The following is a 21696-nucleotide window of genomic DNA, read 5'->3' as shown; positions in this document are numbered from 1 at the left end:
GACCCAACGAAGGCGTCTGTGGTGGTAAACGATGCATGGTGTGGTGGTATTGGGTTTAAGGACAACCCATTGTAGTTTTTTTTTTTTTTGATACCTTTTTTTACTTAGTTTTTTTCTTTACCGCTTTAGGTTTTGCTGTTAAGATAACAGAAGGTTTTATTATATTTTGTCGCCTTTGGTTTTTTTGTTTTGCTTTTTAACTTTCCTGTCCGATAACGCCGTTCTCTTTCAGACCCAACGGGGAATCTCCTCTCACTCGACCCAAATCAGAACCTGAGCCGCTTAGTAAAATGAAGATGGACCTGGAGCAGATTCTGAGCCGGCCAAAATCCGTAGAAGTCGAGCCGTGTGCCGCTAAAAGCCCCAGAGAACACGGTACGTACAACACGTTTGCCGGTGCGTCCTTAATCCCGGTTTTAACCCCATAATGACAAAGCCCGTACATGTACAGGCTCAAAATGCATTGTTTTCAATGGGTTTAGGGACCGCCCATTGTCCTTAAGGGGTTAATCACGTTTACTGACGGCAGAGAGTAAATCTTATTTAAAAGTAAATAATGGTGCTATTTCTAAGCCCCGGTTTTGTTCGTTGTAGGCAGGGCACGATTATTCTCACAATGCTTTTTATAATTTATATCATAAACTGAATTAAATATAAGTCACATAATCTCCAATTGAATTCTCGCTCTCACCAAAACCGGCTTTGTTCAGGTGGCAAACATTTCATTACATTACAGACCGACCTTCACCAGTCGTTGGTCTCGTCTTCAGGAGCCATATGTCTATCCCATGCAGTTTAAATCCGCTCGCTGTATTACCCTCTACCACTTCTGATGAGAAGCGGTTCCACTTATTTACCACCCTCTTAGTTAAGTACTACTTCCTTGTATTACATTGTGTTATCTGTAATAAAAACGAGCGGAGTGTTATCTTAATTTCCATTCACACCCTGTTAAGTTGCTGATTGCTGTAAACTAGAGTAAGCTAAAACACCTTAACTGTATACTACCAAGGGCCGGTTTTGGCCCTGCAATATCCATAAAGATTACACGGTGAGGAAATCTCCGCTATCGCTGCTATTCGGACGCCGTTTAGTTCGTTATGCAGGTATACAGCGCCACCTAGTGGTTAGAATACAGTCTGCAGTCTTACCCCTGTCACGTCATTCCATGATCCATTTAATTTCTAGTTTTAATTCTGCTGGCTGTCCTTAAATTACTTACAATGTACTTTCTTTTCTGATGCGGTGTCCACAAGTGCCGTTTAATTTACATATCCATATGTTTTAATCTGCTTGACGTATATAGCTATAGGTTTCCTTCCCTGCGTACATAATTTTTGTGTTCACAATCGCACCACGACCCATAAAAAAAAAACTTCATACGATCCGCTTCCCGTCTACAGGCAAAGTTTAGGGTGATCATATTCAAGTTTTGAAACTGCGGGCGTATTTTTTACATGTTAATCGTGGAGCAGATTTGAAGACGTAGAGTAGTTGCTATGGAAACTGATGATTTAAAGCTGTGATCACTCTGGCTCTCAATATGTATATGGGCAGGCATGTTCTATACACCTCCGTCACTGTGTAGTGGGTCACGTTGGGGACAGTAGCCGTAGGATATGGGGCCTCTGAGATATTCCTTTACACATCGTCTCATTCTGTTCCTTCTGCAAATGTTTCATTCTCCTACTTTACAAGATATTTTTTTTTTGTTTCCGAAATTTCCTCTCCTTCGCTTTTCTTTCCAGATTTTGTTTCCTCTCCTGTTTGCCATGTTTTCCTTCTTTCGTGTCAGGACCTTCCCCTACCCTTCATCTTTTTGGTAAGATCGCATTTTTTGTCACTGAAAAACCCTAGACGGGTCCTTTAACGCGTTAAGAGAGAGGCCGGGAGCCCGTAACCTAGTTATTCTAGGTGAAATGTGAGGCTGCTTCTTCCCACCCAGCTTCCCATTAATAAAAGCTCGGCTTCCTTTTAGGTTAAACCGGGGGCAAATCAGATGTATTCTGCCCATTAGTTACACAGTTAAGTAGAGAGGCTCCACCTTCTGGACTAATTGTGTACTGCATGTATAGCATGTGTAGTTGTTGTGATGCTAATAGCAGGTATAAACATGTTAAGAGTGGGGCAGTACTGTACGTTATTGTAGCCAATCTGTGTAACGTATGCATGTACACTGTGTTTTAAAACTTTTGGCCCTCCTTTGCACAATGGTCCTCAAACTCGCATACATAGAATACATATATATATATCTGTGAAGTGCATCAAGGGGTCGCCTGGAAGTCGTAAACCCTGTTTTAAAAGAAATCATGCCATGCATTGTTGCTTTTTAACCTCACAAATGAAAGGCCCACTGCAGTTCTGTTTTCATATTGTCGCAGTTCATCTTGCATGGATTCCAACGCATTTTACTGCATGCAGATCGGTGCAGGTGTTGTGTAGTTACTGGAGTTAGAAAGTTTAGCTCTTCCTCCGGCTGTCTCTGCTGGCTCCTCCCTCTGGCCGGCTCTGCTGGAACCAGGAAGCATACCTGTGTACACTGGGGGGGAATTCAATGAAAGGTCATAGCTTCAAGGTCTGGTATTTAACCCCTACTCTCCTGTGCATACAAGTCATTTAAGGACTTCAACAGGCATTCAAAAGTAATAAGAAGGACGCGTCGCCTGAAGGGTTTGAGGACCACGGTGTCAAATACAGCAGGCGCCGCCTGTCCTTCTGTATGCAGACCGTATAGTATGTGTCACCGCGCGGTGACATGCGCAGAACATTACAGTTCATCCATTGTGTGAGTTTAACGCATGATTGGTTTATATTTGTTTTATCGCTGTGTGTGGTTTTTATTCCGAGTTTAAATGAAACGCGATCATTTCATTGAGTTCCTAATTTAAAAAATAATACAAAATCAAGGTGATTTCTGGGGATGTTCTTTACATTTATTAAGAACTGAGTTGTAATTTTGTCCCTCCCTATTATTATTGTATATAAAATGGACGTTTCATTTGATTTCTGTTTAGAGACCCTCCGGGTCCTTTGAATTTCCACGTGGTCCCGCTTCTAAATTCACGAAGGGATTCTGCTTTTGCCTCTTTTCCCCGCTCAGCCGCTCCTGGGCTGGGTTTTTGGTCCATTTCAATGAGAACGCTTTTCTGCTGCTGTTTGGCTGCTTTAAACAGGGAATCGGCGGCATGGAAACGGGACCCCGTAAGCAATGATCCCTGGAGCTGGAGCTTCTCCTAAAGGTCATTGATTTCATTGAATAAAGTCCAATTACTTTAACGTACATTCTTTGTTGGTGAGACTGCTCGGGACGTTACAGGGGAAAAACCCCGAAAATCTTGCGCGAGTTCTTTAATAAAGTGCCGGTGCAAATGTGACTTTTTAGATCATAAGACTTTAATGCTTTATAAAACGTTAATAGATCCCCCGCACCCTTTTAAAACCCTCAGATCCCCGTATTTTGAGAACGGGATAAATAAGGCATCCAACGCAAAGTTAGTAAAGAAAATGATCGCAGTGACGGGCGGCTTACTCTTCGGAGCGGTGCTTAGATGGCTGGAGACCACCTCCCGAGGCCTTGGGCACCGTCAGTAAGGAACATGTTATGCCCTCCATGTTTATTCTTTTAAAGCCCAATTCTGTTTAGAGATCACAGCGCTCACAAATGGCTTACATTTATATTTGGCAGCTGATATTGGAGTTATTTAATCAGCAGTATAGGGGGGGGGGGGTCTTCTAACTTAAGCCTAACTCCCTGGGTTTCTTTTGAAGCTGATGGATCACGTTTTGGGGTCACGAAAAATTAAGGAAGCTTTTATTTATATTAAAAGGAACGTCTTCAGAATCATTTTCTTATGGGTGTAGAAAGGGGGGGGTCAACTAACTACTGATGCCCACCCCCCTGCCGTTTTGCCCCCCTGGTTTTCAGTCCAGAAGCAGATCTCAGGCAGTACAGGAGCCCGCTGTGTCCAACAGGAGTAGAGAGCTCTTTTTGAATGCTTCTCAGGCATGGCCGGCTCCTGTACCGGCTACTGGAGTGACAATCAGATAATAAAATATATTTCTTTAATTATTTACAAAACTTATTCTGCAAACCTCACTTTTAATACACTCTAGATTGTAAGCTTGTGGGCCAAGCCCTCTCCACCCAACGCATTGCTTTGTGCTGCTTATTCTAGTTTTGTGAGATCCCGTGATTATATGTATTCAGCGCTGTGTAAAGGGTCGGTGCCATATAAATAAAGCATGATAATAATAATAGTAAGTATCTTTTGGGTGGTACGTGTAAGGCAGCGATGCACCTGTATGCAGCCATGTTTGCTGCCTTTAATGTACTGAATTCAGGTTCACAGGCTGCGCTCTGCCCCGCTCTTCAATCAACAAGGCAAATCAATACAGCTTAGAGCACAAATAGCAGACGCATTTACTGTATAAATCACCCCGAGAAGTATAAGGAGACGGCTTCAACTCGTGGCTGCGACCCCAGACCTGGTGGAAGTCACTGCCGAGTACAGGGGCTGCCGCCGAAGATCGATTGAGCCGTCGTTTCCACTCAAAACTGCACTCCTTTTTTCCTCTCTGTAGGGTACTTTGAGAACGATTTTGAACAATTACCCCAATTTATACAAAAAAGATTAAAAGAGCTACGAACGCAAACTTTAATTGGAGTGGTTAATGGCATTCTTTGGGAGCAAGTGTCTAGTGTCTCATGCAACCTCACCAACAAATAATGTATATTAAAGTACTTTAAGGAGAAGCTGCAGCACACCGCCCCCCCCCCCCGTCCCATATTTGTGCCGCTGTTGGGTGCTGGAGGCCACCCGTCGGTGCCATCACACCTACTGAGGAACCTTCTGAAGATGGTAGCGGGGGTTCTCACTAGAGCTTCTTGCGTGATCCGGTGGCTGAGCTGACCGCCGGTGAGTATACGGGGCCGCAGTGGTGGCAGGAGCTAAACGTACCCTGTGTAAGCCGAGGAGCTGGGAAAGAGACGAAAGGGGGGTATTCTGCGGGATTTTGTTATTAACATAGGGTTGAGATGAAGGCAGTTCTACGTTGAAGTCCGTAAAGCAGCTTGGACAATGACTGGCGATGGTGTAATGAGAAGGCTGCGGCCGGGGGCCGAATATAATTAGGGAAAAGACGCCAATCAAGTAGATTGATCGGGGAGAGAGGGAAAGCCGATGCAGTAAAAGGGCTGGCCGGCCGGCCAAGGGATAATTGGTCTAATAATGGTCTGGGGGACTCGACATGGTAATGGATGGAAGGGGATGGAAGGGGAGCGGGTGTATTGGAATGATCTGTCGGTGTATATGCAGCGCTCGCTGAAGATAAATCACATATACTCCGTTAGCGTACTTATTCTACTCGTTATACTGATTGGCCGCGCAAAGCGTATGACGTGGTCTTCATCATGGCAACCATGGAAAAGGTGCCGGAATTGTGGTCCCCCCCCCATACATAACCACCTGCTGTATTTAAGCCGTAATCCATGCCGCGAGTGCGTGGAATAAATGGCGATGGTTTCTTTTTTCCTTTAGATCCGCTGAGTTTTGATGATGTGCTGCCTACCTCAGAGAACTTATCGCACCCGACCGCAAGCAGACCAAAGATGCCCGGAAAGCGATTGCCCGGCCGGTTTAACGGCTGCCCTCCCCCTGTAAGTAATGAGCTTTTCAGTGTCTGAGCTTTCTGTGTGACCTTATAATCACCTTCACGGAGGCGGCAATAGAACAACATTTACTGGCTAATTACCCTGCTGACGGAGATAATAGCCTCACCTTTGATTTATTTATTATTTGTTTTATATGTCGCCGCCAAATTCCGTAGCGCTGTACACCTATATGTTTTAATTCATCGTACGGCAATCTTGGAATTATTTGCTGAGAGATTTTGGCCGTCTTCCCGTGAAAATAATTCCAGGACCCGTCATGTTTAAGAGCCGCGCATGTTATATTGTAAACGTCTTAAGGACTCGCCCGTAGTGTTTTATGTTTGGTGACGGTCGCTATAAGAATAACCAAATGCGTTCATTAAAACGACCCACGGCTTGGCCTTTTTATCGCTGATTTGTGTCATTGTTTAGGCGATATTTAGAATAAATGTTAACCGTATGGGAGCCGAGATTTGTTTCCCGATGGCAGAGCCGGCGTCACCTAATCGATTTCCATTCCCAAAGTCCTCTCCCATCCCCCCCCTCCACCCACAAAAGGCTGCCTGAACCAATCAATATCAATCAACGACTTAACAATAGGTGAGAGATAACTTAATGGGCAGGAATAATTACGTGAGTTACCTCTCCCCTTCGTATTCACCATAAAGCGCGGTGATCGTCGCATAGACCCCTTTCTCCGAAGGTAAAACGTATGGACTAAGATTGGGAAACATGGATTACGATTCCAGGAGATTATTCCTCCGTCACGCGGAGAAGTGGAGAAAAATGTGGACCCGTCACCCAAAATAACGGAGTATTCAGAATTCTGACATTCGTATTGATTATTCCTTCCAGTGAAAAACGAGATATTTAGTAATTTCAGTAATGCCCTGTATTACGGGGTCTAAGCCGATGACGGCGATTGTTAAAGGGTTTTCGTCCTTCGCTCCCCATCTGACACGATGTCATGTTTGACATTTTATCTGTTTTGCATACAGTCACTCGCCTTCCTCCAGTAATTGCAAATGTGCCTCGTTTTATTCCTTTCTTGGCTAAAGTGTTACAAATGTGACAGTAGCGGTGTCTAGCACCAAGGGTCCGAGGGGGACGCGAGCCCTCTTGGACCTCTCCCGAGGGGGACGCGAGCCCTCTTGGACCTCTCCCGAGGGGGACGCGAGTCCTCTTGGGCCTCTGGGTCCTTGACTTGCGACACGTCTGCCTGCTGTTTGTAACGTAAGAAATCCTGTCCTCCTGCCCCTAGGAGAACCTTCGGGCAGCGGAGCGTTCCAACACCCCAGGTATTTGCCCCCGTTGTTGCCGATATAGTTTAACGCTCTGCACGTGGCTCCGAGAAGCGATGCTTTCAGCCGTTCAGATGCATCACCGTTCATCAAAGACTATTGATGTCCAATAATGATGTTTTGCAGGACGCTAAAGATTCAGCCGAAATCGTAAAGGTTGCTAAAGAGGAGGAGGATGAAAGTGCCAAAGTGAAGACCCCTGAAGTTAAGAAGGTACGTCTTGATCTATTAAAGCTCGCTTCTAGATGCGCATGTATTTTCTGAGCTTATGTCTCAAGCCCCATCGTGAGCTCCTTGGAGAGAGCGAGGAGTCAATAAAATGTCTGCAAGCCTTTTGTTTGCTTGAATAGCTCATGTTGGAACTATAGAAGCTTTTATGTTTTTGTGTCAATGTATGAAAAAACTTTGTGTTTGTTTGCCTGAAAACGCTGTTTTTGTTCTTAAACTTCCAGCCACCTGTTTCCATCTCGACTCCACCTGTATTCACTCCCACGCCTTCCGTCGCTGCCACTTCCGTTCTCTCGCCTTCCGTCACAGCGCCTTCTGTTTTCTCGCCTTCCGTCACCACCCCGACGTCTTCTCTTGCCAAGTTCTCCAGTCCCCTGAGCCCGGCTGCTGCGGACGTTAGAGGGAAAGCGGATGTAACCGACGGTAAAAAGAACGAAGTGGAGGAACTGAAATCCCAGATCTGCGAACTCCTCACTATCGTGGACGCGCTCCGGAAGGAACACCGGTAACGTGACTTCTCTTGAGATTGGTCGCCGGGCTTTGGCTGTCTTTTTAACGTTTAATGAGCAACGTGTCAGGATCGGAGGAAAGCGGCAGCAATGTATAGCTGGTTGAGGTTTCTAAGATTTTGCTGATAAGGAGAATGCGGCAGCTTTAGTGATCTCTTTTGTATAATGCACTGTTTATGTGTAATATGTTTAATTATGTCTAATTCTTCTCATTGAAGGAAAGAGCTGGATAAGATAAAGAAAGACCTGGAGGAGGAGAAATTGTTGCGTACCAGCCTGGAGGTGAGCGTTTCTTTTTTTTTTACACACAGCGCCCTCTACTGGAGAGGTGGATGCAACATGATGGGAGAAAGCATGAATACCCTGTACATATTGAACTTAGCTTTAATATCATACCCAACTTAACGCACTCGTCGGGACCACACACAGGGTGAAACGCGTGTCAGAAGAGATCATATGGCCAGGCGACCAGAAGGAATAATATCTAGATGTTGATTACCCGCAGTCTTTTTGGGGAATGGCATTTTAAGTTACGAGGGTGTTAGTAATGTCTGTATACGATTAGGCAACTAGTTGCTTTCCTTTATATGACGCCAGCATAGTTATCCTCTATTTCCATTTAGATACAATGGTGATAAATGTAAGGTTATGCATCTGGGTAGTAAAAACACGTGACGATTACTGGCTTAATAAGTCACTAAATGTATTAATTGATTAATGAATATGTGATAATTTAGTAAATAATTAAAATCATAAAAAATAAAGCAACGCTGAAAAATAATGGAGCCGGCTGTGATCTTTCAACCACGCTATAATTGTACAAAGTAGCACCGTTGGATAACGTGAATGCTATATAATGTCATGTGATAATGTCATATATATATATAATTTATTATTATTAACATATACTTTTTTAAATAACCAAATTTAGTATTTCTTTTATTTTTTTTACTTGATTTCTTGATTCTTATCTAGTGATTAGTCACGTGGTACATAAGACATAAAACAATGTTTCATTAGTTAAGCATTTTTACCAAGGTGGGACTTGACTTTAGGATTTGGGAGATCTTGGCTGATGCTGCTTTTTACTTCTTCTGTCTGCACGTGAAAAATAATGTGTTGTTTATTCACTCAGGGTGAGATTGACCGGCTGAAGAAGGCCATCCATCTGACATGAAACATCGCCTTCCTGTAATAATCCGATCTGGACATCGGAACCTCACACCGCGATGGAAGCTGGTTCAACACTTACTGGCATTTTTCTTATATAAAAAACAAACAAACAAACTTTTATATATAATTTTATTTCCTTTTTTTTTTTGCCAATAAGATAAAGCGGCCTTACTTCTCACTGTGCTGGAATAGCGGACCTTTTTGTCGGTTTGCTTAAAAATACTACTGAACTTATGTGTAAAGAGAGGGAATTCTGTATTAGACTTTTATCAAGTACTTTACGTCATTTTTAAATATGTTTAATGCTCAGAATACGGTGATATATCTTTACAAATCTGTAATATAGGTGGGGGTGGGGAGGGGGGACAAAATAGCCTTCTTGTAACGGTAGCTTCGACTTTTCCTGCTCTCGGAAAGCGATTACGACAATGATATATATATTATATTTTTTTTGTATATTTTTACCCTTTATTTCCCTCCCCAGGACCACACACTGTTGTGCCTGTCTGCAGTCAGAGTATTAATAACCGATCTGTGTATATTTAGATTTCTATCGGATAGTACCTATGTGTTCATACTGTATGTAGGAAGCGAATCACCTATGCACAATAGTAACAATGTTTAGTATTTTTTTTATATATGTATATGAGAAATCAGGTCACTTGCACTAAAAAAATTTACAAGGGATCCGCGTTAGATGCGCTTCTGGCTTTGGGCCTCGATTGCACTTAAACACTGGATAATTCTGTAGACTCTTTATAAGTATATAGAAGTATCATTCCTGTCTGCTCCTGTAATTTTTCTCCTAATAGCATTTCTCCTATTTTTATATTTCAAAATAATCTGCAACAATACAGTTCAAATATATATATATATATATATTAATAATATAATTATATATATATATATATATATAATTTTATTATTATACAATATTACGTTGATTTCCCGCTCCGTATTGGCCAAGCGATGGATTCCCTTGCTGTTAAATATGTATATTGTTACCTGTGCATTTAAGTGACAGTTTCTGAGATCGCCTTCAGTGTTGGAGCAGATACGCAACGTCCGCGATTTATAAGGAAATACTGTAATCTGAAATATATATATTTTTTACCATTATCTCGACAGAAGCTCTCGACTGCTTGAATTAAATCCTTTTCAGGAACTGAGCCTCTTAATTCCAAGATTACCTATGGGATAAAAGGTGCATCTCGTAAATGAAAGAGCTAGAACTGGAAAACATTAGCTAATCCCTGTCCTTTTGAACAGGTATCTGCATGCACGCTCGCACGGAGGGAGGCACGACAATCTCTTTCATCCGAAAAGGAAAAATACACCAAAATGTAATGGCCTTGTATCTTGTAGCAATAAAATTGATAAAGTGCAATGAGATGATTTAGCAAAATGAATCCTTTATAAGCTGCTATGGGTATTTGTAGCCATAAAGAATATTACACTAATGTCTCTTTCATGTTGTCTTAAATGATTTATACAAAACATTCCAAATCCTACAGGAGCCCCTTAAACCAGTGCATTCAATTTACTGTTTACAGGTGCTGTAAAATATTGCATGCTTTCTGAACAGTTAATAAAATGATTGAATTTTCACTTTGGTGCCTTGATTTTTGTTTTCATGGCTTAGAGATGGAACCCCAAAAAGTTCCAGACCTACTCATTGGCAATAGAGGGTCAGAGGTTTAGATGCAATATAAGGAAGTTTTACTCTACTGAGAAGGTGGTAGATAAATGGAACAGCCTCCCAGCAGAGGAGGGTAGGGGCTTATACATTGAGGGAATTCAAACATGCAAAGGATATGCATAAATATCTCTGCATCAGGGAGAAATGGGTCTTATTTGTCGTTAAATTCTATTCTTATGCCTTTTTAAGAAGTAAAAGGGGGGATTTTTTAGGCTGTATGTGCATCAGTATCAAATTTTACCCCCTTTTATGCAATTAATAAAATATAAAAAAAAAAAATGATACATCTAGGACTTAATTTGGTCCGACACAGCTTGTTTTTAACAAATATACATTCAGAGTGGTGCAGAATCACTGAAATATTTAAAAAAAAAACTAAAACCATCATAGTTTAGTGTAGTAATCAGATACAAAATAAATATCAGATATAGTGTGATAAGGGAGCCTTTCAAACAGCACTGGGGCTTAAAGCGTTTGGGGAAAAAGTTCTAATAAAATAAAAAAATAGTGCCGTTATACACGGAAAGTCCCGAGTGCTGGAGTCGCTCGCAAGATCTTATCGCACCCTTAGTTTATTGCATTGATGGTGATATCCTAAATAATAGAATCCGGCAGAAAGCAGCAGATAGAATTGGATACGTCTATTCACAGCGATCTTCTTCTAATGAAGCCGTGAGCCGCGAAACGCGTTAATATCCTGAAAGGTCCGCGTTCTTCGAGGATATACCCAACAGCTCCATGAACACCACACTCAAGAGCCAGGGGAAGAGATGGAGCCCATTCATCCCTCTCATTCAGGTGCCCATTCATCCCTCTCATTCAGGAGCCCATTCATCCCTCTCATTCAGGTGCCCATTCATCCCTCTCATTCAGGAGCCCATTCATCCCTCTCATTCAGGAACCCATTCATATTAAATCCATTCAGGCTTAAGTCTCGGGAAGTCATTCCTTCCGACCACCTATTTTCATGACGGATCCAGTTCAGATAAACACTAGAGCTCCGTATTATACGGCTATTCTATGAAAAGCGCCCTTGTGTTCTATACCCCAAGCGGTTATTGCATTTGAATGCGGAACGTAATTCGTATGTGATTTCATTAGCAATTCAAGCAGTTTTTCTTTGGCATGTGACACAGCGTGATGTTTTGATATTAAATAGTGCGCTCAATTGTTAGCGGTCGGGAAATAAAGCATCTGTACCAATTTACCAGTTGAGTCAAATGACAGGTTTGGCTTGATTTGCCTCCGCCGGTCGATGCGTGTGATAAAACGGCGCTGATTTTCATGTAAACCAGAATTCGATTAATTCAAGCAGGGCGGTGATTGGAATTTGCACTCCTGGTATTCTTCAGAACGGTATCTAAATCCAGGTTCTTCCATGTCGAGTCCCCCAATAACCTCCCCGCGGCGCAGGGGTTTAATAACACCGTTCAATATGTTTAATGTTATATATTCCTGAGTCAGTTATTAATTGGATGAATGTATGTTTTTAATTTAAAAAAACTTTTTGGAATGCGTTGTAAAATTATCTTTTATTCATATAGCGCCAACACTTTCCGCAGCATTCCTTAAAATACATATATTAAAAACTAACAACATCATAAATTATATCTCTGCTCTAGAGCTTTAAAATATCTTTATATATATATATAATAAATGCATGTTATTTAATGAGAGGGGCCGAGGCTGTCAATGGAACAAAACTAAAAAGATTGATGTTTCTCATGGGACCGACTCATGACCACCAGTGACCTGAATGCTTAGCGAGGTCTTAAAAATGCTTCATCATTTTCATGTTTTTCCGAGGATACTTTTATTCCAAAAAGTTACAGAATGTTTACCCCACGAAGGAAGAACGTATGTTCCGTGCTGCACCCCTTCTGTGGAGTTCCCTCCGTTCTGTCAGACTTTCTCTCTGAAAACCCACTTTTCAAGAAGCGTATAACATTTCCTCCCAACACTCTCAGCCATCAACCTCTACAGATCATCCGGACCCCACCAACTCATCCCCATCCAAGCCTTCGTCTCCTACTGCTTCACCTCCCCCTCCACCACCGACTAGATTGTAAGCTCCCAAGAGCAGCGCCCCCGTCTCCTTTTGTACCAGTTTCTTCTTGTGTGTGACTTTAAATTATTCAGCTGATTGTAACAGCGCTACAGACTGTGCTGGTGCTATACTAATAAATGTAATAGAGGACTAACCCTTCATTCATCCAACAAATTCTCGCTTGAGCAGCCAATCAGTGGCAGGTAATGCACTCCCATTAAAAGGGGCGCCATTTGTACCTATGATGGCTGGAGTGTCTGTCCCTTTAACTGGTTTAACGTGATCCCTAAAGGGCCAAAAGGGCCGGCCGCCCTTCAGGTTTACTTTAGCGGTGTCTGCAAGTATCATTGTGCATGAGAGCCGGGTATGACCCCCCATCTTCCTTTTATAAAGTTATATGAAAGATGGAGCGCGACAGGGATCTCAGTGGGTTATTATTACTTTATTTTTTGTAGTTGTGTTTGGAAGCAGGCTGCTTGGGCAGCAAATTATTTTTAGGGTTACGCACGCACCCCTGGATAGCACTATCACCCATTTATAGCGTGCGATACACACATTTCTGCCCCGTTACAACTTCCTGTGTACAATGTGAGGAAGAAGGGCTGCCACCCCGCAGGGCGGTCACATTGAGATGACCACGATTGAATCCAGCACTAAAAGCACCCGTGTCATTATTATTATCGTTCAGTTATTTAGGAATGCATGATCGGGGCAGTTCATACACATTTCCCATGATCCCTCAGTGCAGAGCGCTTCGAATCCTTCTCCCAACCAAAACAGGAAGTTCTAACCAGCTTCCTGTACTCTAACGGCCCATTTATAGCAGACGGCATCTAAACTTTTAGTACCCGATGTTTGAAGCTGTACAGGTCCTCTGCAACATTACCACAAATTACTGATTTCCTAGCTGCCAACAGCCCCGCATTTTCCAGATCAGTCCCAACCAATGGACTTATATCCTGGCAGCTTTCTTCACCAATGTCTTTACTAAAAATGTTCCGTTTATTGGTGTTTTCTGCAGATTATTTAGCGTTATAAATGCAGAAAAATGGGAAGCGCTGGGACGTTCCATGAAAGGGGTTCCCCGGTGACATCATAATTCCTTCCCAAATAACATAGACAAAGTCACGTGGAATGTCGCGCCACGCCCATTCTCAGGTTTTGGGATATAAACCCCGGGAGCTTCTAGAACTGCGCAGCACAACAGAAAACGACAGTTAATTTGTATATTAATATAAAAAAACAAGATTTTTTGTTTTCTGGTGAAAAAATGAAGATTGGGAATAATTACAAAGCATTTAAATAATATATAGAAAAAAATATAGATTATTATTCACCCCACCTATGAGCAAACTGGCCGTAATCATTCTAGTGGGCTACCTAGAATAATACACCTAGAATAATATAAGTAATAATATACGTGATTCGTAAAAGATGGTAGGTAAGTGAAACAGCCTCCCAGCAGAGGTGGTAGAGGTTAATACAGTGAGGGGGATTTAAACATGCATGGGATACACATACGGGTCCTGAATCTAAGATGAGACCGACGACTGATTAAGGTCTGAGTCTTTACAGCAGGAAAAACGTGTGACTAGATGCCGTCAAATTGAATGTTTTTATAATTGAAAGCCCTTTTATTGATTAATAAAAATTCCTTTAAACAGCATATAGTACCCCAAATAATTTTTATTATTATCTAGGAATTAGGGTTAAAAAAAATCTTCTTTCTTGACTTTAGGAGGACCATAAAGAAATTGAATTTTTAGTAATTTTTTTATTAACATTTTCTTTTAACATTTTATGAACGTATTTTAAGGGAGAGATTTCTCGGAGACCTTGTCGCGCGTGACGGGCATTTCTATTCGCCGGGATCAATAGCCGTCGGTTTTAGGCTTTAATCCAATAACCCCACGGACGGAAAGCTCTGATTTCCTAATCAATTACATCCGTCTGATCACAAAAAAAGATCACGTATATTCTGGAGCAAACGCATTATCCTAATCCCCAACCCCAAGGAGAACATTTCAAAGATGGCGGATGTTACATCCTCTAAATAATAAACTAAGAAGTAGATCTTAATTAAAATACACCGCTTGACGGAGAAATCCCCTGCAGGCTCTAATATGCCCCACAGTTATTTTGTGCTGCTTTAATGTTATAGACCTAGAGGCAAGATGGCGGCAGCACTTCCTTTAATTTGCAATACCACGCATGGCCAGAGGGGGCAGCGTGTGGTCGATTCATTTCATGTCCGACAGGAAGGGTTTCCAATGTGACCAGATTACCCATGTTCCCTCCGTAAGAGTCCTATAGAGTTTATGCCAGCGTGTGTGGCCCCTGCACAGATGTATAGGGGCCACGGACGTCTATGTAACGTTTTGAGGGAGGAGTGACAGATTCCTGAATTCTCAGGTGTATCTGAATTATTTTGCCATAGACCTGAAATTTAATTGCCTGCTCCTCTGCCTTAGGTCAAGGATGTTAATGCTTATGTCCAGTGGGCAAGCAGGACATATCTTGGACCCCCACGCTGTTCGGAGCCCCTTTTCAGTTGTCTGTAAAGCCGCAGCCTTGCGGTCGGAGACCGAGTGTCTTCTTTTAATGGTTATTTGTCGCCGTTGCATCTTTGAGCTTTGGGAGCCAAAACAGATTTCAGTAGAAGAAGATCATTTCTAACTAAATTGTTACTTTTTTTTTTTTAGCACCTGTTGCATTTGTAAATTTAGTAAATGTCACCATTGGCCTTAAAAGGACAGTTTAAGGTCCCCGACAGCCCCACTATAGAATGCATATTAAAGTACTCTGTAATTACCCTTAATCCTCCTTTAGTACTTTATAGCATGGGCAATTCTTGTCACTGATTGGCTGCTTGAAGTTGCAGGAAAGTGCTCCTATTGGAGTTAATGGGAGCACTTTCTGTGCATGTGATGGCCGGAGCATCCCTTTAATGATTAAACTCTTATTCAGGCTTAGTGTGGGAAGCACTACCAGTCTCTTTACTGTTGTGTGGCTGAGCGTGATGGGATTCAGACTGTTTTACAGACACACAAGACTGAGAGAATGGAAGGAAAGGATGACATGAAGAAGGGAAAGGCTGGTGTCTTGGGGAGCAGGAATAAATTGGCCGCATGTAAAGCAATTGGGAACGTAATGAGAAATAATAAGAAAATAATACACATAATAAATAGTAATGACAATAAATAATTCTCCTTCTTTACTAGTATGTCTTAATATGTGTTTTTCTTATTGTGTATTGTCAATTTTAATGTTGATGTTGATTTTCTCCATCCCTGTATTGCAGTAACACTAGATAATCCGCAGGGTGACTATAAATCTGATGTAACGTAATGCTCTAGCCTTAAATGCTCACTAAAAGCCCACCTGTTCAGAGAATCGTACACTCTATCCTTCTTGCTATGTCCGTCCAGTGATTGTATATGTTGTATAAGTAAGTTGAACCTTAACCTATATACTGAAAAGAAACCCTCCGTCCTGCCCACCTTTAGGACCTCCACCATAATGACTTCTTCAAACCACCTTCACCGTAACCCAGCCAGTCCCTCTCCTTCCGTCTCCTTCTCCCTCAACCTCTCAATAGACTGTAAGCTTGCGGGACCAGGCCCTTCTCCCCTGACCCACGATGCCAATTTTGTATCTTGCCAATAATGTTACTGTTAAAGCAAAACCTAAATGTTTTAGTTATTTTATAGTTTTAATAAATTAATTTAATCGCACTAAAAAGATGAATGACGGGAACAACCGCGAGCTGCTCTACCTGGAGCCGTGATGAATCTTCCTCAATGGCTCAGTAAAGCCTTCCTTATTATTAACTCCGCGCTTTCAAACATAACTCTGCTGATTGCCACTGATTTCTACATAAATCATCCATTTTCTCCTTTTGCCCCCCCCCCGTGTTCTATCTGTTGGATGAGGTTCTCCTTATTTGATATTCCATTTGTTAGTTTAGAGCGTTCCGTTATAAAGCATGTAGAACTTTTTCTTTTTTTCTTTTAGATTTCTCCTAAGCCAACCAAATAACTTGGCGTTTTGGGAGAGTGAAAAACACTGGCAGGTTTCTCCAGCGTAAAGGGCTGGCGTGGCCCTGTATAATGTATAATTTAATGCGTAAGGAAATCTTTCTGATGTAACTATACATTATACAGGGCTGGCCAAGCTCTTCCAGCAGCCGAAGCTCACTGGGGTTGATCCTTTATGATCTAATGGTGAAGTCAAGGAGGTGAACTCCAGCAGACTCTCCTTTTAGTGAATAAACGCCTTTTGGTGCTGCTTTTATCTATTTTGACATAACATATAATATTTAATATATATATAAATGTTATAATAATATTAATAATATAATAATATTTTTTGAACAAAACTACTTTTTTGTAACAAATTAGTAATTTTATTTTTCATTATTTTATTTTTTTTAAATCTTTGTGCCACGTAGATGGGCTTGCCCCTGCTGGGCTGATTGTTGCCCAGTCCTCGGCTTGAAGAAAACCTAAATATTAGTGCAGAGCGTTCAGTGAAGATATTTATACTGAAATAAAAAAAACTGCAGCCCACACGCGGTGAAAGCGCACTTTTGGCCCATCGCAGATTGTCGGTGTAGCGTGTTAAAAGCTGATTTCACATCTGTGAATTTGTAGGAAGTTGTAAAATGCCCTGAAAGGTGAAAATGGATGCAATTTGTGCTACCGCTTCCACAAAAACCCTTTTCACACTTTTTTTTTTCTATCTGATTTTCTTCTCTTGTGTCAGCTGTAAAAAAAAAAAAAATAATGCTTGTAGATTAAAATAACTTTGATTATTGATATATTTTGTATTATAGGCAACATTCCGTTCTGTAACTCTGCTTTCCAGTTTGCACAATAGGAGCTAAAGATTGCTACATGACAGCTTGTGACATCATAGCATGATAAGTATGACATCACCTATTTGGTCGTATAACTGCCTGGTTATCAACTCATTGCACTTTTAGCTTATTTATTAACTTATTAGCTCTAGAGGGTTCATTCTTTCAGGGGACAGTCGTCAGGAGAGTTTGAAGAAGAGTTGTGGTTTAGGCTCCTTCGCTTCACTATTCATTATGAAGGGCTGAGCTGGCCGTGTATAATGTATAACTCAATGAGTGAGGAGATTGAAGAAATGTCACTGATTTAACTATTCATTCCACAGGGCCAGTCAAACGTTTCCTTCAGGAGAAGCTCCCTGAGGTTAGACCTTCATAAAGTAAAATGAGGTCAAAGAGTTGAAACCACAGCTCTCCTACAAACTCTCCTGACAAGTAATAAACCCAACTGGACCAGTGACTCCTAGATGTTTTAGTGAATAAAACCAGCTTTGCTCCATTGCCCGTGTATGACTATAAACCAAACGCAGAGAAACCATGCTTGGTTACTTTATGGCTGCCTCCTGATGTCACGGGTTCACATAATAAGCCTCTTCCATAGGGATATGTGTTGATCTGGCACTTTCCTGGGGCAGGTCTGGGGCGGCTTCCAAGTTAAACACGTCTCTCCTGGGGATTACTAAGGAACCAGGCCAAAGGACCTGTTGGTCCAAATTCTGATGAAGCCCTCTTCAACCTTCCAGGGACACAAGGACCTCATCCTGGGTTGTCACCAGAGGACCTTCTCTTCACTTGATTCACAGGGTGACGGAAGTATGAAAAAAAGGCAGAGCGACAATATGTATAAACAAGACTTTTCAGCGCTGCAGACTCAATGTGACTCTCTATTAGACTGTGACAACGTTTCTACCCAAAAGGTCTTCGATTATAATCCTTGGGCTTTGGCTCGAAATGTTCCCTTGCCCGCGCATGACCGTCTCTATACTGGTTGGGATTTCCCCGTTCCATGCAGAATCTTATTTCTTGTTTCTTCATATTCTGGCAAAGAGTCTGAGGGTAATTGGGACAGTGTGGATCATTTTTTTCATTTTTATCTTCTCAACTAAATTGTGCAGAAACAGTTTGTTTATAATTTGTACCGTTCCTGAATGAATTCAATATACAATGTTAATTGAAATCACATACTGAAAATAAGTATTCACAAGGAAATCCAAATGAATTTTCTCCGGCACCCGGTGGGGTCTTCTGCTGTAGTCCATCTGCTTCAAGGTTGGACATGTTGTGCGTTCAGAGATGGGATTCTGCATACCTTGGGTGTAACGAGTGGTTATTTGAGTTACTGTTGAGACAATGGGTTGTCTGCCCATTCTTCTCTGACCTCAACCAGGCCTTTTCGTCACACAGCTGCCGCTCACTGGATATTTTCTCTTTTTCAGACCATTCTCTGTAAACCCTAGAAGACAGTTTGGGTGAAAATCCCAGTAGATCAGCAGTTTCATGTCTGAAATACTTAACCCAGCCACCATGCCACGTTCAAAGTCACTGAAATCCCCTTTCTTCCCCATTCTGATGCTCGGTTTGATCTTCAGCAAGGTGACTTGAACGCGTCTACATCCATAAATGCATGGAGCTGCTGCCATGTGATTGGCTGATTAGCTATTTGTGTTAACAAGCAATTGAACAGGTGTACCTAATACAGTGGCCAGTGAGTGTATGTTTATATATCATGACATAATATATAAGAATATATAATGTGTACACATATATATATATTTCTTTAAATTTTAATATATTTTTATATTCAGTCTTATTTTGTTTTAGCCGCAGAGAAATCATCAACCAAGGACACATCCTCGTCTTTCAACTTACGAAGTAGCAGAAACGCATTTGTTTAGGAGGCACAGAATGAACATTTTAACGATAAGAAATAAGATAGCAGCTTTTAACCATTTACACCTACGAATCTACATTTGAAATGACACAATTTACACGGCGGCCTTGGCGATGTACATACTTATACCGGACAATAGAAACCGAGTGATCTTGAGTTCCGCTTCCACCCCTCCATTGTTAAGCCATCGCATGAAGCTGGGAACATGGTCGGGTGCGTGGGGTACACGAAGAAAAGGGTTTGGGAAGAAAATAGACAGATGTATGAAGGTACGGACTGCCCGCCTTAACGCTGACTGAGCGCTATCAATAAATACTGCGGATTAAGTGACATTAAATTATTCTACGTTCTATAAAGTATTAGACGGAGCTTAAAGTAAATACGAGAATATTTTTAATCTTCTTGAATTTAAATTTGAATTAAAATTAAAAAAAAAAATCTGAAATAAAATGATTGTCAAGACTTCTACTTGACCGATTATTAAAAAATAATATAATATAATATGCATAAAAAATAAAAATAAATATATAAAAAAATTTAAAAAAATAAAATATGTACAAACCAAAGAAAACATAAAAAAAAATTAAAAAAAAAATAAAAAAATAAAAAATAATATATCGGATCATTTATGATGGTTTTGCCTCATCTGTTACTCATCCTCTCCAGTTTAATGCTATTATTTAATTAACCTTTAATATCTTTCGGTGACTTTGTCCTTGAGACGCGCCGCGTTTTACCGCCATCATTCCCGGTCCTGAAATATTCTACCAGCGTACGCCGGATAACTTCCTATATTGGAATTTTCTAAAGGTCACTAAGGATTCTGCATTCACATTTCCGATTAACAACACGAGACAGCCTGTCAGCGGTGAGATATTAATTAAGGAGGGAAAAAAAAAAAAAAAAGCTTCGGGGTCAATTTAATGCGTCCGCAATCAGTATTAGTTGTCTGAAGCTTTTTGCCCACTGAATCAGAAAATTCAAGTGTAAATGGACCGGTGATTTCAGTGACACCGCTAAGTGCCGGGAAGAGCAACATTTTCTTTAAGGCTGAGAAAAATAAATGCGTCATTCTATATTAACTGTTAATGTCCCAGGAAGAACAGAAATGAGATTTTATTAAATAAGTTAAATAAATAAATAATGTCTAGAGGTCTATAGCGAGGACATAAAGTGTGTTGCACGTATGGCCGAGTATATGCGTCAAAACTTGAGTGCCCTCAAAAGGACGGAGGTTCTGTTCCTCTGCCCACAGGCAGCTGGGTTCTTTAATTAATACATGTTTTAAAATGGTCATACCCGTGTTAACAGCGAATATGTTTATTTTTCTTTTTTTGTTCCCAAAAGGAATTCAAAATAGGAACGCCAATTGATTTAATATGAGCAAATTTATACATCTTAATTTATAGAATCACATCGGTGAGATATGACATAAGGCAGCGATCACTGTGGTTCCTGAAGGCTCAAATCCTGCCCGGAATTCATTATTTAGTCATGTTAAAATTTGCCTCGTTTTATATTTTCATTGGCCACCATAATTTGTGAAATATTTACAATATTTTCCCACGGGTGGCTGCAAGTAGAGATTTAAGCTGCTTCGGCTGAATTAATTTTGCTGACATCCATACCTTGACTTTAATTAACACAAAATGATCTAATATCCTTAAGGTAATCGGTAGAAGCGGTCATAGCGGGACTTAACGGGAAGAAGCTCTTTCTGCCTTCTGGTGCCATGCAAAAGGTATTTAATATGCCGGTAACAAGTCGAAATACTTGGGGGGGGGGACATCTCATCATCTATTCAATGCAATCAAATATTAATATATATATATATATATATAATAAATTCTTATCACATGGAAACAGACTCAGAAATGGAGGTTATTCTCCACTATAATCACCTTTTCTTATTATTCACTTCTTAAACAATTGCTCATTTATTGTCTTCTGGATCGAGATGCTGGTAATGACATTGATGGCCGGCGTGAAGTGGGATAAGGTGTCAGTTGACCCACTTAGACCTCTTGACAGGTTACGTTGGGTCGTCTTTGGCCCGGTAGTCTACAGGCTAAACCCCAGAATGTATTTTCTGTTACCCGGGTATGTTTCATGGAATACTTTATTGAATGAAGTCTACTGGCTAAATCCGGAGGGTAGTTTCTCTTGCCCAAGTCCACCTTAAAACCTGTTTCATGGCATATTTGGGTACGAGTGATTTAATAACGTGACGATAAATCACTTGTGATGAAATAAACACGGCATTATGGTAGTTTGTAACTAAAGGCACCCAACACTTTGTTTCTCAACTTTAACCCATGGTCTCGCTAGGGTTCTGGGCAGAAA

At 41.1% G+C, this 21696-nt stretch overlaps 1 protein-coding gene across 1 annotated transcript in view; it reads left to right on the top strand.

Moving 5' to 3' along the window:
• Positions 1-9722, top strand: part of CD2AP (CD2 associated protein) — a 33363-nt gene extending 23641 nt beyond the window's left edge. The window contains exons 13-18 of the mRNA XM_053461295.1: positions 233-375; positions 5538-5656; positions 7078-7164; positions 7404-7684; positions 7907-7970; positions 8824-9722. Coding sequence (XP_053317270.1) covers positions 233-375; positions 5538-5656; positions 7078-7164; positions 7404-7684; positions 7907-7970; positions 8824-8865 — 736 coding nt within the window. The 3' untranslated portion in view covers positions 8866-9722. The remainder of the gene's footprint in view (positions 1-232; positions 376-5537; positions 5657-7077; positions 7165-7403; positions 7685-7906; positions 7971-8823) is intronic.
• Positions 9723-21696: the final 11974 nt, after the last annotated feature.

Source organism: Spea bombifrons, chromosome 3 (genome assembly GCF_027358695.1).
Source record: "Spea bombifrons isolate aSpeBom1 chromosome 3, aSpeBom1.2.pri, whole genome shotgun sequence".
Classification (NCBI taxonomy): domain Eukaryota; kingdom Metazoa; phylum Chordata; class Amphibia; order Anura; family Pelobatidae; genus Spea; species Spea bombifrons.
This window is presented reverse-complemented; position numbering and strand designations above follow the sequence as displayed.